The sequence below is a fragment of the Phaenicophaeus curvirostris genome, chromosome 2 (genome assembly GCF_032191515.1).
Source record: "Phaenicophaeus curvirostris isolate KB17595 chromosome 2, BPBGC_Pcur_1.0, whole genome shotgun sequence".
NCBI lineage: Eukaryota > Metazoa > Chordata > Aves > Cuculiformes > Cuculidae > Phaenicophaeus > Phaenicophaeus curvirostris.
The window spans coordinates 30,577,999-30,594,041 of NC_091393.1; the positions used below are offsets into that span (position 1 = coordinate 30,577,999).

A 16,043-nucleotide genomic window follows, 5' to 3' on the forward strand; every position below is an offset into this window, starting at 1 on the left:
TTTAATAGGAAGAACCTAAATCAAAAAATTGTTCCCAAAGATCCAGCGAAGTATCATGAAGGTACAAAGGCTCTGGGGGCTTCTTATTTTGGTTTAGGAGGCTCTTTGGTCAAACTAATAATCCTTCTAACAGATAAAGCTATGTGCACATGAGTTTCCAGTACTTCTGTAACACTGATGAGTGAATTTTAACTCCATCAAATAACACCCCAATTTAACAGGTCACATCTCCAGTCCTGCAACTATGAGACAAAATAAAGGGCTTAGGTAAAAAAGCCAGTTTTTCTCTGCTGACTCCGGCATAGAAAAACATCCTCTTGAATTGGATAACAAGGGTCACAAGCACACGGTCCCAACGGAGGCATCTGGTTGGAGATGCACTCAGGCAGAAACAAAACTGCACAGAAGTGCCAGCACACGTTCACCACCTCAGACAGCAAGATTGCTGCTTTGGAGGAGTCGGAGGAGGCCAAACCTCTGCAGCTCACATCACCTCCTTTTGAAACAGCTGCTTTGGCTGCTCCATTTATCAAATGTGTTTTTATACTGGATACTTATTTAGTGTTGTGTTAATAATATTGTTTTAATGAAGTCTTTTCACTCAAATCCGTCAAGTACTTCAACCAAAACAAGGAGGTAACGTTTTTATCGAGTGAAGAAACAAAATATATCGCAATAAATAGAAATTTGGACACAAACCCAACGTGCCAATTTATTTTTTATTCTCCTTGTACTACCAGAGTCTAGCTCAAATGACTCTTCCTCAAAACATGCAGATTTCACTTGACGATACAAGGTTTTCCTACAACAACATTCAGATACATTACTTAGATGACATAAAAATCTCCAAGTGCTGTACTTCAGGAATAAAGAGCTTACAGCTCTGACAAGATTCCAAAAAGTAGGCATTATTTTTAAAATGGCAAACATTGCTTGTTTTTCTTTCCATTACCAAACAATAAACACCATACCAAGGAAAGATCACACAGAGCAACAGACACTCTACAAGTTCTGACACGGTGTCCATACTGTATCCCTACAATATTTTCATTTACTCAGGTGGCTGCATCTATTTAGACTTGTCACCATAAAATCATGTACCTATAATAAATAACGGATGCACTAAATCAGTTATAAGGTATTGCCTTATAAATAACTGCCAATTCCAATGACATATCAAGACAATGTTCCTTACAAACTTTATCACCTCTCTACTCAAAGCTCACAGTCAACAGCAACTACTGAAAATACAGAGAGTAAAAGTACATGTACACCCATACAAGTATCTTAACACTCATATTTCAACATACATGTTGCACACATCAATCCACTAATCAAATGATGTTTGATATGGGCACCACAGGTTGTGATGCTTAATCTTCTGGCATCTCAAACAGCAGAGGTGCACAGTCTTAACTTTACTTGCGAGTATGCAGACTTAGCTGGAACGTTTAGAATGGATAAGTAATGAACATCCCAACAGAAAAGTAAAATCACATCATAACTTTAATAATTAAACCATGCTCAATTCTGTAACATCTGCCCCAATCAAACCTTTGCACAGTGTCTTAACAAAGAACTTTCTTTCCATGCTGACAAGTACTGCTTTTATATGTGGGGAAGGTCTGAAGTAACTTGCTTCTTGTAAAAATCACTTCTCCTCTCCAATAAAATGACTGAAAATAATCTAGACCTTCTACTACAATACCAAAAGCCTAAACTACAGAGCTCACTGTAACCGCTCACTGACAAAGAATTCCAAGCAAGCTAAAATTCCTGCGCGTACTGTTTGAACCTAGCTGCTTTTTACAGGATACTCTCCCTCTCTTCTCCAAACCCAGCCCCTTCCGAGGCTGTAACAGTGTGGAGCTCTGCTGAATCTTTTGAGAGCCTGGTATAACTTGAACGCTGGCTTCGCTTATGAGCAACACTCTTCAGGTTCTCATTCTGGACTGCAGTTGAATTTGAACCTGAGCCAGGGTGCAGAATAATTTGAGATGGATCTCTGATACCTTGCACTTCTTCAAAATTTTGATTAGCTCGATTGTTTGGGGCACTGTTGTTATTTAAAGTTACTGTACTAGGGGTTCTATTTAAATTATAGACTTTCTGGCAAGCTGGCCAGTTCTCTTCTGGGCTACTTGCTATTAAGCTGCTTTCAGAAGGGCTCTTCTTATCTTCTGAGCAAATAGACATGCGAACCACAGCTGGATCTTGAAGGCCACTAAGGCTGTGTGGAATTCCTCTCTTTCCACTGTGACTATCATCTTCAAGCTCAATGAGATTTGCCTTTTCAAGCTGTGAATCATCTGCTCCCTCATTATGGAGGGAATGATTTGGAGAACTTTCATTCGATCTCACACCAGAGTCAGATGAATCTTTCTTATCCAGAAGGGCATCTGTCAAATACTCTTTTGCTTTGATGAAGGTTCTAATAGGTTCAGATCCGTGTTCTGGAGATTTGGGCTGCTTCTCTGTTTTGCCATCCATTTTCTTCTCTTTACCTTCCTTAAGGAGGGGAGTATTATCCGATTCCTCAGTTCCTGACTCGTCTTCATCACTTGGAAGTTTCTGATACCGGAGAGTAACTCCCTTGAGCTTTATATCTGCAGCCTGGAAAATACTTGTTCTTTCCAAAGACTTCTTTCCCGGGAGAAGCTTGGAACCAGACTGATCAGATTTTTCATCTTCTTCAGTGATAGGATCCAAAGGAGATGCATCGTTAGTTGAAACACCTGAAGTACTGTAATCACCAACATCATTCCTCTTCAGCAAGAAGGATTTCCTCCCATCATCTTGTTTCTGTTCGCTATCTTTTCCTTTTTCCGGTTCAGCACTGGAATGCAAGGAACCCCCCGACGTACTCTGCCCCATATAGAAAGCACTGGTACTGTGAGGGGAGGACCTACCGCTCACTGTAGTAGAATTGGCACCTCCTTCTAACTGTGACATTTGAGCAATATACTCTCTGTACGCATCTCGGTATTCTGCCTGCACCTTGTCAGTAAGCTTGGATATCTCAATACTAGAATCTTGAGAGTTAAGACTTGAAAGACTTGGAGTTCTACGCGTCTGTGACTGGAGAAAGGAAAAAAAAAAAGGAAAGAGAAGAGAAAAAAAAACGGTTACAATAATTATTTATTTTTACTTTTACTGGTCTTCTAAAATAAAATAACTCAAGGCATTAAGTATGTGCTTAAATGATTTTTTTGTCGCCGTGAATGGATTATGCAAGTGAAATTGTCAATGCTATAATTAAAATATGCTTACTATAATCATTTATATGCAATCACACACACATTCACCAAACTTGCAAACTGTTCTTATTGTTGGTCCCCATAATGGAAGATTTCCACAAAACAAGCATTTTATCCAGCACACTTGAGGCTAACTCTTTGGAGTATATAATTACAACAATTTAATTTGTTAGTCAAGATGGGCTTCTCTAGGACATTTTTGCATGTTTACAAAATTAGCATTTTATATTAGTAAGGCAGCAAGAGTTATCTAAATGCTGAACATCTTTCAAAAACACTTTAAAAAGTGCAAGTATATCCCGGCACAACTACATTGCACATAGCTGAGTTCAGAAAAATCAGTTACTCAGATAAAGACATTCCTCTTTGCCCCCACCTCTGGCTTATTTGGGGCAACACTGAAAATGAATCACTTTTCAAAAACCTACTCGCTATTAGAAAATCCTGTTCAAAAAAAAACCAAAACTAAAAGCACCTGGGTAATTCTAACAAGCTCAATGTAAACAAGAAGATCCATGTGTGGATTCATACACTGTGAATGAATTTAAGATCGAGAAGAGAATTGTTTAATCATACAGATATACCCTCTTGGTACACCACTCTCCTTCTCACACTCTGCTTTTCTCCTTCCCCCCAGCCTTTTCCTGCTTTCACACGCATCCTTCTTATCTTTTTTCTGTTCACCATCTTTTCCTTTTCCTTGTTCTGCATTGGAATACAATGACCAACATGCTTCTTTCCTTCTCAGAAGATGCTCACAATGCCACCAGCAAGCAACAGACACGAGATCTGTAGGTCACCATTCCATTTTCCTTCTACATCACCAAACAAGTATCACTGACTGCTTTTCATAAGATTAATAATGTTGTACACGCACTAAAATACTGGGGAACAGCTAAACTCGATTAACTAAAGGAAAACAGTGTTTAAATGACTTCTACCTGCCATGACTCCTAAATAACTCAATGTCCAAAAAAACCCACAAGGATCCCAGAAGCAGTTAACACTTAATTATTTATGCATATTTACTACTATTTATCCATGCTCGCAGCAGCTATGGTTTCTCACAAAAAAAGAAGTATCTGATGATGCTGGGCACTGCCAGCAGCTCTCCTCCTTTTTACAGGGGAGCAGCAAGATTATTTTTTTTTTAATGTAAATCGGCATCAATTTTTAAAATTCCAACAGGCAAATTCCAATGTTTTCTTAAGGACAAACAACCTTTCTAATTCTTTTGATCCAACTTCAGGTAACTGCATGGGCATCAGAAGCTGTACTTACCAAAACTTGTATTTTAAAGTGTTTTAAAAAACACTTTCTTGTACTACTTTCTGGGCTTTGCCCACAAAACCAATGCTACAGATGTGAGTCTGTGAGTCACTTTGGTTTGGAAAAAAAAAATCCATTGATGGTCTGTGGCTGGAAACAGGCAGCAGGGGTAATCGGAAATTCATCTCTGGGAGATATACCCCCAACCTGTTTACAAAGGCTTGTAGTGATAGGATGAGGGGGAATGGGTATAAACAGGAGAGGGGCAGATTTAAACTAGATATAAGGAGGAATTTCTTCACTGTGAGGGTAGTGAGGTCCTGGAACAGGTTGCCCAGGGAAGCTGTGGCTGCCCCATCCCTGGAGGTGTTCAAGGCCAGGTTGGATGGGGCTTGGGCAGCTTGATCCACTGGCAGGTGTCCCTGCACATGGCAGGGGGGTTGGAACTAGATGATCTTTAAGTTCCTTTCCAACCCAAGCTATTCTATGATTCTAACCTATTTTCAGTGGCGATTTTGAATATTAAAAATATAACCTATTGCTAGGAATTTGGTTGACTTCCTATTCTGATGCACCCTATAGATTTTCTAATTCAGACTTCCAAAGATAAAAAAGTCACCAAATGCTGGGTTTTTTTTTTTTGTTTTGCTTTGTTTTTAATTCTAAGCACTATTTAGATACCAGTTATTTGCCTTGTTTCTTAAAAAGGACAAAAGAAAATCAGATGCTTGGGGCAATTTCATAAGATACAGAAGAAAACTAACCATAACTATGGGAGAAACCACAGTTAGAGAAGGATGTCAGCTTTGGAGTCCATGAATAGATTATGCATTACCAGGACAAGGCTCTGATGTCACAGAGTGCTGTAGTCAGCAGTGCATTTTTTACAAAACAGATAACAAATCTATCTGTGACCCTCTGAACAGCACGTCTGTCCAGCACACAGCAAAAATACTTCAAACACAAAGTCTGAATGCCTTGATAAACAGAAATCTCGCAGGACACTGCCCTAAGCTAGATGAGAAAAGTAGGATAGTTTTGATTCTTTGCTTTTGAAAAATGATTACTGCGACAGATGAGTAGTTTTCAGATGGCAAATGCTTTGACTTGGAGAGCATGGTTCCAGTTTATATCTCAGCAAAACTGGTCTTTGCCAAGAGTGAGAACTGAAAGAACCTGAACTATCACAGATGTCTTATTTCTTGACCTGCCTATAGCCAAGAACGGAAAAACCCATTTACTACACAGGTAAGGAAGCAGAATACACTTCTCTATTAAATACCTGCCAACTTAAGTTACTATGGCGTGGAGGAGCTTCATCAAGACCAATCGTGTTGAGTTCTTCAAAGCTGAAGTTAAGCGTGTAGGGAGCTTGACTGGAAAGACCCGTGAGCTCAGTGTGAGGCAGCTCCGTGTTATGCCCAGGACGACGGGTAAGTTCACTGTGAGGAATCGCGGTGGTGACGTGCTCCGTCGTTCCACGAGGATCTTCCTGAACAGCCTGATTTTCTGAATTTCTCATTTCAAGTATCTTAACACACAGAAACAAACAGCAGAAATGTAATTGTTTAAATGAAATTTTTTCAACATTTTAAAAGAATATTCCTACTGAAAATAAGAACAAGGATTTCAGGACTGTAAAAGTGCACTTGCATACATGGCTGTGGTCATGGAAAGGTAAAAATCTGTTCACCAATCTAGTGCAAATCATATTTTATATTTTCATAATTTCTTTGTATTTACAAATTATTACTACTGCTCAGATTCTTAAAAGAACTCCTATGCGACAAAACACTTAAATTCTTGTAAAACTAGCTGAGATACATTACAAATTTAAAAGCAAAATGAAACATTTCCCTTTCATAGCTTAATCAACCTGAATCTAACAATAAATATCATCTTGCAATTCCAGTGTTTTTTGAGACTGATCTAACAGTTGAGAGACATACTGTTATTTTCAGAAAAAAAAAACCCCTGGCAATACACTAAAAATACTTCAGAGAAACCCCAGCTCCCTGCGATGCGTAACCCTCACTGTAGAACTGTCATTTACTCTCAAACTGGGCAAGGGGAATGGGGAAAATCAGATATTTGTGTGTAGGCTTTAATAACGGCACACAACGCAGCAATCTTGCATTGTACAAGTGTGTGCCATTCAAATATTACACATTTATTTCATTGGCTTGATTTTTAGCTTCAGTTTCTTTAAAAATTACATTACGCAACTGTATGCCAAGCATCAATAACAGCCTGGCACTATTCCCTTGCACTTTCATACTCTGAACTCCCTGATGAACTTGTAACAGGACAGGGGCTTCAAAGAGAATTAAGTGCTGACAATTTCATCACACCAGGAAAATTCAAAAAGAGAACCCACACAGGAAAAAACAGGTCTTACAAAAAGAGAAGGCAAAGCTTCAGAGTTCACAATGAACTAAGATGCAAATCTAAAGAAGAACTGGTTTCTTATCAAGTGCTCAAGATAAAAAGACAAAGCAACAAAATAAGAAATTCATGTATGTTTTAGGATGATATTTATCTTCTTAAAGATAATAACAAGAAAGCAGCAGGGAAAAAAAAAAAGAGATAAGGTTCCTAATGAAACGATGACTAATTCCTGATGACCTGAACGCTGAAGAGAAAGGCTTACCATGCTCCTGAACAGGTGCCAGTCACCAAAATTCATATTCATTTCTTTCTTCAGTTCATCAATGTTGCACTGAGCCAATACACGGCCATTAATATTTGCCTAAAAAAGTAAAACTAAATAATGTAAATTAACAGTACAAGATTTTGGCGTTGCAGTAATAGACAAAAAAGGTAACTAAAATTGGATATACCAATGAGGACTACTAGTGAAATTCCCCAACATCACCCTAAAGTCCAAAGCTTTGTAATAAACATATTTTTATAGAAGAATTTTTACTGGTGATCTCTGGTGGACAAGAACCTGTGTGTAATGGAAAAAAATGAAAATATTAAGCCCATAAAAAATGTGTATATGAAAGGAAGGCAATATGATTGTGTTCTATAAAAGATGTAAGGAAACAACACATCAGTAGCAGAAAACTTCACATGGAGTAAACCACAATACCCTGCCTAGATTTCTGACTCAAAACACAACCAGACCACAGATGCCCAAGTATCAAACTTAATTGCCGGATACTTAATTAAGTCCCCAGCATTATCTGATCCCTGGCTTGAGGCACCTAAGATCAAGTACTACCTCCATGAAATTCCCTCCCGGCAGAAATACGGGTTTACATTCCTCCCATCACCAAAAAAACCTGGGGACAGAAGACTAGACTTCTCTCTAATTTGCATCATCATCATCGAGAGATCAACACAGAAGAGCCTGAACACTACTTTGTTCCACAAAGGGAATTCCTGGTGTTAGAAACGCTTGTACGGACCTTAACTTCCACCGCACCAAATCCAATAGAGAACCACTTCCATTCGGTAACAGTGAGCAGTACTTCTCTTTATACCACGTATCCGTGGATGGACAAAACATAAAAGGGGAACCATGTCTTAGGAGAGAAACCACAAAAGGCAAGACCCAAGTTGAGAGCTCCGCTCAGTCTGAGGGATCTCATTGGTTTTGTCTCCATATCCCAGCAGACAGTCTTCATCAGACCAGGAAAGAGACCAGGATGAGCCATTTTCATTCTTCGCTTCTACATGATATCACTTTACTTAAATATGCAAGGATGTAAGAGGAATCTCGTTAGAGGTAACTGATGAGCACATTCTTTTGGTACTCAAGAGCCACTGAAGCAACTGGTAATTTTTGCAGCCACACCTTATGAGCTGCAATCTGACATCCTGCTTCTCGCTTTAAGCAATGCAGCTGAAGCTTCCCATGATAAACCTGTCTCTGAATCCTTGAATCAACATCCTCCCTGTATTATTTAAGATATGACAGGCACTGGGATAAACCAAGCTCAGAAAAAAAACATTCACTAATGACAACGTTCCTACTTTTTCCTTCTTTCTTTGTAAAAGGAGCACGCAGAATGGTGAAAAAAAGTAATAAAGACAAAAATGACTCTGTGCTAATGCTTAAGAGAAAAGAATAGTAACACAAAAATGTACAGCAGTCCTTTTCTAAAACAAATAGACATGAAACGTGGTAAGAGAGAAATGAAGCCATCTTCACCACTCATTTACAACAGAAGTGCCAATTTCTCAGGAAAAAAATGTTGCTACCTGGATAGAAAATAACATTTCCAACCCTGCCTATCTACACGTGGCAATTTTGAAAACGTTTTATTGCTTCTTTTTTCAAAATAACCGGTGTCATCAGTATTTATATTTCTGAGCCTGCTTTTCCTTTCTGACAAGAGAGCATTTTCTCTTAGAAATATAAAATATACATGCTTACATTAAAATGACTCCAAAACTTAGCACATGTAGAAGTTTGGATGTTGTTTTTGATGTGTTTCAATAGGCACCTCCAAGAAAAGAGGCAACTAAATATTTGCTTTTCCTTGTGCATCTCTATGTTTAGGTCTTACATACATGAATGGAATTCAGCTGATACCTTTCTTATAGTTGCAGAGTACTGAGGCAGCAAGCTCTGGTCCAGACCATCAATCTGCTTCAGCTTCTCGCACACAGCTTCCACACTCATTGTGCTCAGAGGGACGTGTGATGCTCCTGCAGTTGATCCTGTGCCCGCTCCTGCTCCCTGCAAGAGGTGAGAAAATGTGCACATAAGATCTGTTCAAATACTCGTTACATCCAGAATTCCACGATAGGCACTAACACAAACCAAGCTCTGATGAACTAAGTTTTAAAATTAAGATATGAGAATAAGAGTGTACAGGTATTTTTAATCACTACCTTAATATCTATATACTGGAAAACATTTATTATAGGTATCTAGATGAGAAAAAACACAGCATCTTGAGTCCTGCCTATGTGAGAAAATAACTCCTTTAAATAACGTTATTTCAGAGAAGCAACAGAAATATCAGAAATATTAAATAAGGGTTAATCAATTTCAAATGCATCTTTACTCAGAGTTATCCCTGACTTTAGTAGTTAGTTTGGGGTTTTATTTGTTTTTGGGGTTTTGGGTTTGGTTGTTTTTTTTAAACTTTAATTTTCCTGTCTTAAAAACTCCTGGTTTAGTACAAGACAAAGATGACCTAGAACTCCTCAATTATATGGATTCTTTGGGTAATTGTAGCATCATCTGACCATCTCCCAGAGGTTTCCTCAGCTCTGTTTCTGCAAGATGAGCCAAGGGGCTGTGCACCACAGAGCAGGAACACCGAGCAGCACTGCCACTCCCCTCCGAGGTACTATGAGGATCCTTCACGTATCTCAGACTTTGGCGGGGTTTAGGTAGCAATTATTCACAACTCGGATCTGTGACATCTAAGTTGTCTTGTTAACATTGCCAGCTTCTAGGAATTTCAAAGAATAAGTGGATAAACAAAACAAATGGATCTTCAGCTGGTCAGTGTGTTCCCAACCCCCTCCACATTCTCCCTGGATGGGGACCTGTGCATTAGGCAGGGGAAAGTGAAAAGCTCTGAACAGTTACGCTAGTGATGCCAGATTCCTAAAAGCAAAGTCAGATCTATCTGCTGTGAGACACTTGTAAGCCCTTCTCCTGGGAGGGAGGGTGCATCCTCCCCTTTTCCTGAACGTGACGTTTTGGTTTCAGCACTGCAGACCATGTGCCACACGAAGCTCGTTCTGTGAGGATGCAGAAGCGCTTCTAAAGCTTCAAAGCTCAATGTCACATGCATAAATCCTAGGATGTAAAAGTACATTTTGCCTATCCAAAGTCCAGTTAATTGAGTTTGACTGTATTCTTCAAATCACCACTTCTCACAGTCACAATGCCTTTTCCAATTTTTACTGAATTACCTCAAAGTTATTTAATTTTTCAGAAATAATATAAATTAATAGAAATATATTGCTTACAATGACCAAGGATTGTCACACAGAATGGCATTAACCGTATCTAAATTATCTAAATCAGAATATGTAAGATTTTATTAAAATATTAATTTCAAGACATCAATCCAAAAATCCATCATCTACTCCCATTCAACCTCAGAGTTATTTCTAGCTTATTGTTAATCTGATGTGGGGAAACAGGCAAGCTCCCCATCAAAGCTACTCTGGGATTAAGAGTTTAGATGCTATTACATGTAATTCTCCCAAAGTTCTTTGCCAGATGTGCTTGAAATGGACGTAAACCTCCCCTCGCGTGCACTGCGGGAGGCTGCGGGGCACCTACCAGCTCACACGCTTGAGGCACCAACATTTGTTCCTTTGACCATTTATATATTTTTATGTATGTCAGCTGGACACTAAACAAAAGACAGAACCCATTTCCTACGTAGGTTGTGTACTTAAATTATTACATAAAAATTAAGCACTACAATTCCACTGAGGTCTAAGCACCTAACTCAGTGGCTTGGCATTCCTTCCAAGGACAAGACAATTACTTCTCAGATTCTGCAACATCTCCCTAATTAGACACCTTAAATACTTAATTAGTTATCGTATTAGACATGTAAAAGCGGAAATTTAGTTCTTTATTTAGTCCAATATTTAGCACAACTAAAATTTTTATCATGTTATGGATATAAGCCAGCCACCAAACTGATGAGGATGACATGAAGCAGCTTCATCCATTAACTACTTATCATATACTTTTTATGTACATCTCTACTTTTCCTCTTTAAAAAAAAAATTACTTTGAGCTTCTCTTCAGAATGCCTGTTCTGTCGATCATTTCCCCACAAACACATTATTTGCTATTGCCAAGTTAGACAACACAACAAAAAGAAGAGGTATTAATTCAAATCTTAATTATTTTTTCAAAGAAAACTTATCAATTAAAATAAATCTTATAGGCAAAATTACACCACAGCACTACTAAAATAAACGGTCCCTAAGCAACATGTTTAAGCAACTGCCTTTGTTCCCTGAATCTATTAAATACATTATTTGCAGATACTGATAGGTAAATAAAGAGAAGTTTTAAACAATTTAATAGTTCTCCTCTGGATCAAAATACTTTTTAACAATCAATAACAAGTCATTCTTTCTGCATGCAGTAACAGTCAGTTCAGAAACTCTTCTTTCCATTTATTAAAAAAAAAGGAAAATCACTAAAATATTTAGACTATTTTTGTTAAAGTATGAACTGTTAGAAATAGATGCCCATTAATCCAAATCATTCTTTATAAAAAGCACTCTCTAAAGAATAAGTAATGTAATAGCTTTAGGGATATTGTCACTGTGTAAGTGAATTAAAACTGTGCTTAAACTGACACATTTTTCAGCCTTAGTGGTTTTGTTAGAGATGCTTAGAGAACATTAGTCTGAGAGTATTTGCCATGCAAAAGCTAAAAGCAGCTTGTCAAAACAAACCTCAAGGCTAGTAATGAGCATTAGTTTACAGACAGCCCAGCACGAAGCGCCAGTACGACAGCTTCCAAAATGACTCTGAAATAAGGGAGCGATAATTCACAAAAAGCAGCTGTACCTGTCTGTGTGTGTTCAACCCAGACTTACAGAGCTTTGGGAAAAGGATGAAACACCGTGAAAAGAAACAAGAGCTTAAACTGACACCACGAAGGTTGAACACACAGATAACATGCTTTGAAGTAAACAGAGGAAATCAGTGTTAGGACAGAAACAGAGCAGTTTCATAATGTGAAGAAACTTTAGGAACAGACCTTCAGAACATACACTCAGTACACGCGATGCAAATCCTAGTTTCCTATGAGCAGGACGCTTCTCCTCGGACTTGTAAAAAAAGTGACACTTGCTGTATTTGGTTTGCATAAGAGTTTTATGTTATGTTTCTGACAGAAAATCCTGCTTTAAACCAAACGTTCTCCTGCCATCTCAAGATCACATTATACCAGCAAACTATTACAACTCAGCTACCTCCGAGATCATGTGTCCGTCCAAGATCTCCCACACACGTCTAAAAAAAGCAAACCACCCCCCCACAGAACTGAAAAGCTACTTCTTTTCAGAACAAAGTCAAAGTACAGGAATGCTACGTAAAAGCACCTGGAAAATGCATGTAAGAAAACTGCCACGCCACATACTCTCGTTCAAACTCAAGCTTTCCAAAAGCACTTGCAGGTTCCCACAGTGTCCTGGATGTGCACCCGCACCACAAGCTCCGGGCCGTGTAAGCGCTCGTCCGCAGCACACATCCTGCATCCTGCGGTGTTATATACTCAACGCAGTATGAAAAGTGTATTTAAACAATGCAAATTAAAGCAGATGATTAAGTTTAGGACAGAGAAGCACTTCTATGTTAGTTTGACTTCTACCTCAATAGGGAACGCTCTGAAGAGACAAGAGAACGCTACAATCCAATGATAAACCCCACAGAAGAGCAATCAAAGTGTTTTGCAGTTCTGGTGAAGAAACAATTTTTACAGTGAAGTCAGCAGAAATGCATGTTCTTCTCCATCACAGGCTGGCAATTTAAGTTAAGGCTTCTTTCATTAGCGATTTAAGTCGATTCTCTAAAATTCGCAGTGCGCCTTTATGTTAATACAACTGCAGAGGTGGCACTGGTAAACTCACCCTTTCAACATTTGTTTTGATCCACTCAGGAAAGAACAGTAAACAGCAGTCTGAGATGGACAAGTTGTATCATCAGCAACAGAATCCAAACAAAAAGGGTGGCAGAAGTCGAATTATTTATAAAGGAAGACTACACTCGAAATATTTGTGACTTGCATTAGGCTAACTCAGACTTGCGCTGATTTTACAGGATTAACGACCAGGATCTGCCATTTCAGAACTCTGTCGACTCCAGCAGCAGGCTGAGAGCAGCAGGGCCAGAGCAGGGAACGGCCTCAACACAGCCCTGCCAACTCCGGCAACGAGCGGCAGGGATGTCTGTGTGAAAAAAAAAATTACACTCCCAAAGAAGCTGGTTTTCGCTCTGTAAGAAGTAGAATATTCAGAAGAAAGATTATTCCCTCTTTTACACAGATGTAAAATCGCAGCACTTCTGGCTCCTTGACAGATTTGCATGAAAGACAATTTTGATTCTACACGCTCCTCTTGTTTTCAATCATCAAACTCTTCATTAACTATTTTGTACAGGTTTTTTTCAGCTTATTTCATTACTTTGCATGCGCCGATCCATTTAATGAGTAAAAGCTGCACCACTTACACAGCGGCAACGACCCATCAATTAACGTCTACCTAGACAGCTGGATGAAATTACTGTACTCATCACCTCTGGATAACTGCAGTACCTAAATCAATTTATTTCCTTTCAAAGAAATTCCAATAAAGTCTACAAAAGAAGCGGGTTTAGGACGGAGGAAGCCCCACTGAGGTATCCTGTCAGGCACTCTCTCTTCTTGACCGAGAGAGCTAGTCAAACACTGGAATAGCTTCCTAGAGAGGTGGTCAGTGCCCCAAGCCAGTCAGTGTTTAAGAGGCATTTGAACACCCTTAACAACAAGCTTCAACTTGGTCAGCCCTGGTGTTCATTTTAGATGCTTCCCAGCTGAAATAGTTCTGTTCTGCTCTGCTCTATTCTATTCTAATAGCATCCCCTGACTAAGAACATTTTCCCAAACTACCCAAATGATTTGAAAAAAATAGAAAAATTTAGACTTACACTGTAGGTTAAATACTGCTAAATCTTACACAAGTGTATGATCTGATGTGCTGTACTACACACTCACAGAAGTATAAAATAAACTCAAAAATAGATCTAATAAAATCCTCCATTACCATTATTTGAAGTAAAGTTTCTTTTCCATGTTCTAACTCCTGTATTTTCTTACCGGCAGCCAAAAGACTACAGAACTTACAGGAGACTTAAACTGCTGCTTGAAACTGCAGCCTATGTGTGCTTAAGATACACACTCAGAGCAAGCAGCAACCAGGTCCAGGTCAGTTGCTGCAGCTCATTCACTGCTTTTCCCTAAACCCAGCTTTTCCAGTTCTGTGTCCCTTCTCACGCTCATGGATGCACACATCACACTACTACTTTTGAGAAAGTCCTTCTTTTTCCTCTTGCACTGATAAGCTGAAAAGGTCTGGGAAGAGAAAGGGATACTGAAATAGGGAATAAAACACAGGGAAGGTGTCAGCATCTCCGAAAATATACTACCAGAAAAGCTTACTCCAAAGTCATCCCTTCACACAAGGTGACCTGGAAGAGAAAACATTAGGGTACATTTTCCATCGTCTCGCCCATACACGGATGCCCAGGGAAGGTGATGTGCAGTTAAACACAGTTCTGAAATTTATGCGTATTTTTTATCTTTGCACAACTGTGGAAAGATATTTTTGTAATTATTTACTAGAAGAAAAAATTAGCTGAGATCAAACTACAACTGTTGCCAAAAAACTACTGGCAGCAAGCATTGAGACAACGACAATCATATTAACCTCCTTGCGTTGGTAATAAACCATGATCTTCCACGGATTCCCACAGCTAGAGTTAAAACACATACCCATGAAGAAGATATCTTCGTGTGAGTACACAGGATAAAACAACCAGTCATAGCAAGGGAGATGTCAGCGTTCTGACTCAAGAACAAGCTTATAACCAGCAATTTACCTTTGTTTAATTTCTATTGGAAGTTGCTGTGTTAACTGCAACAGCTTTATGCCACCAGCTAAAGAATTATGGATCAGGTAAGAGAGCCAACTGAAGCGGGAGAGACACAGCTACTTCATTCTAAAATCTGAGTATCGAATGACCAGCAGTCATTCTTCACTCTGCGTAGCTACCACAACACTCTTTTCGCTGGAAGCTCACCACAGCTACCAAGAAAGGCAAGGGGAAAACTACAGGGGAGGAATACAATACGACTCACAAGTGAAGTATTAGCTCTTAAATTCATTCACAGACTACATTAGTTTTCAGCTACTCTATTTGCCCACCAAAGCCACTGATGCAGTGTTAGTGAACTGCAGTTATTATTAATGCAGACTCATTACTGCTGAAAAAGCAATGAGATGCGAAAATTTCCACACCACATGACTACTCATTTACCATCGAGGGGTCTGTGGGTGAAGGAAGCCCCTCATCAGCATCCTCCTTGATAACATCCTAACAACAACAAAATATTATGGTTTGGGTAAAACAATCAAGGGCTTAAAAAATATGAAATAAACAGTGACTGAGAACGATCTCGTAATAATACATAATTCAACAGAAACACATTTGTTTTCCTTAAGTGCTTAAAAAATTTATCACCATGTAATAGCTTTGCTTATTGTATCAATATCCTAGAAATAAACTGACTGACAAGTGAAGCTTTTACTTTTTTAGCTTTCCTTAGTTCTTAATTCCATTTGAACAGCCATCTGTCAGTAAAATAAATACTGTTAAATAGGGATTTTATGATTTTATAGGAAGCTAGAAAAGTCTGTTCATTCTTCCTTTTCAATGGGTAAATAAAGTTGAATTATCCATACTTACACAACCTACAACTGATGCATACTCCAGATAAAATGTATTTTGTTTTACTGAAACATTTAAAACAT

At 38.8% G+C, this 16,043-nt stretch overlaps 1 protein-coding gene across 3 annotated transcripts in view; it reads right to left on the reverse strand.

The window, feature by feature from the left end:
- Positions 1-680: 680 nt before the first annotated feature.
- The window catches only part of KIDINS220 (kinase D interacting substrate 220), a 72,791-nt gene continuing 57,428 nt past the window's right edge, over positions 681-16,043 (reverse strand). For 2 of the 3 annotated variants that reach the window (XM_069851620.1, XM_069851619.1), the window contains 4 exons: positions 9,070-9,216; positions 7,177-7,275; positions 5,809-6,057; positions 681-3,078 (listed from right to left, as the gene is read on the reverse strand). In XM_069851620.1, the coding sequence (XP_069707721.1) occupies positions 1,807-3,078; positions 5,809-6,057; positions 7,177-7,275; positions 9,070-9,216 (1,767 nt within the window). In that variant the 3' untranslated portion in view covers positions 681-1,806. Of the gene's footprint in view, positions 3,079-5,808; positions 6,058-7,176; positions 7,276-9,069; positions 9,217-15,549; positions 15,607-16,043 lie in introns of all 3 variants that reach the window. The other variant, XM_069851618.1, reaches the window with a different exon arrangement.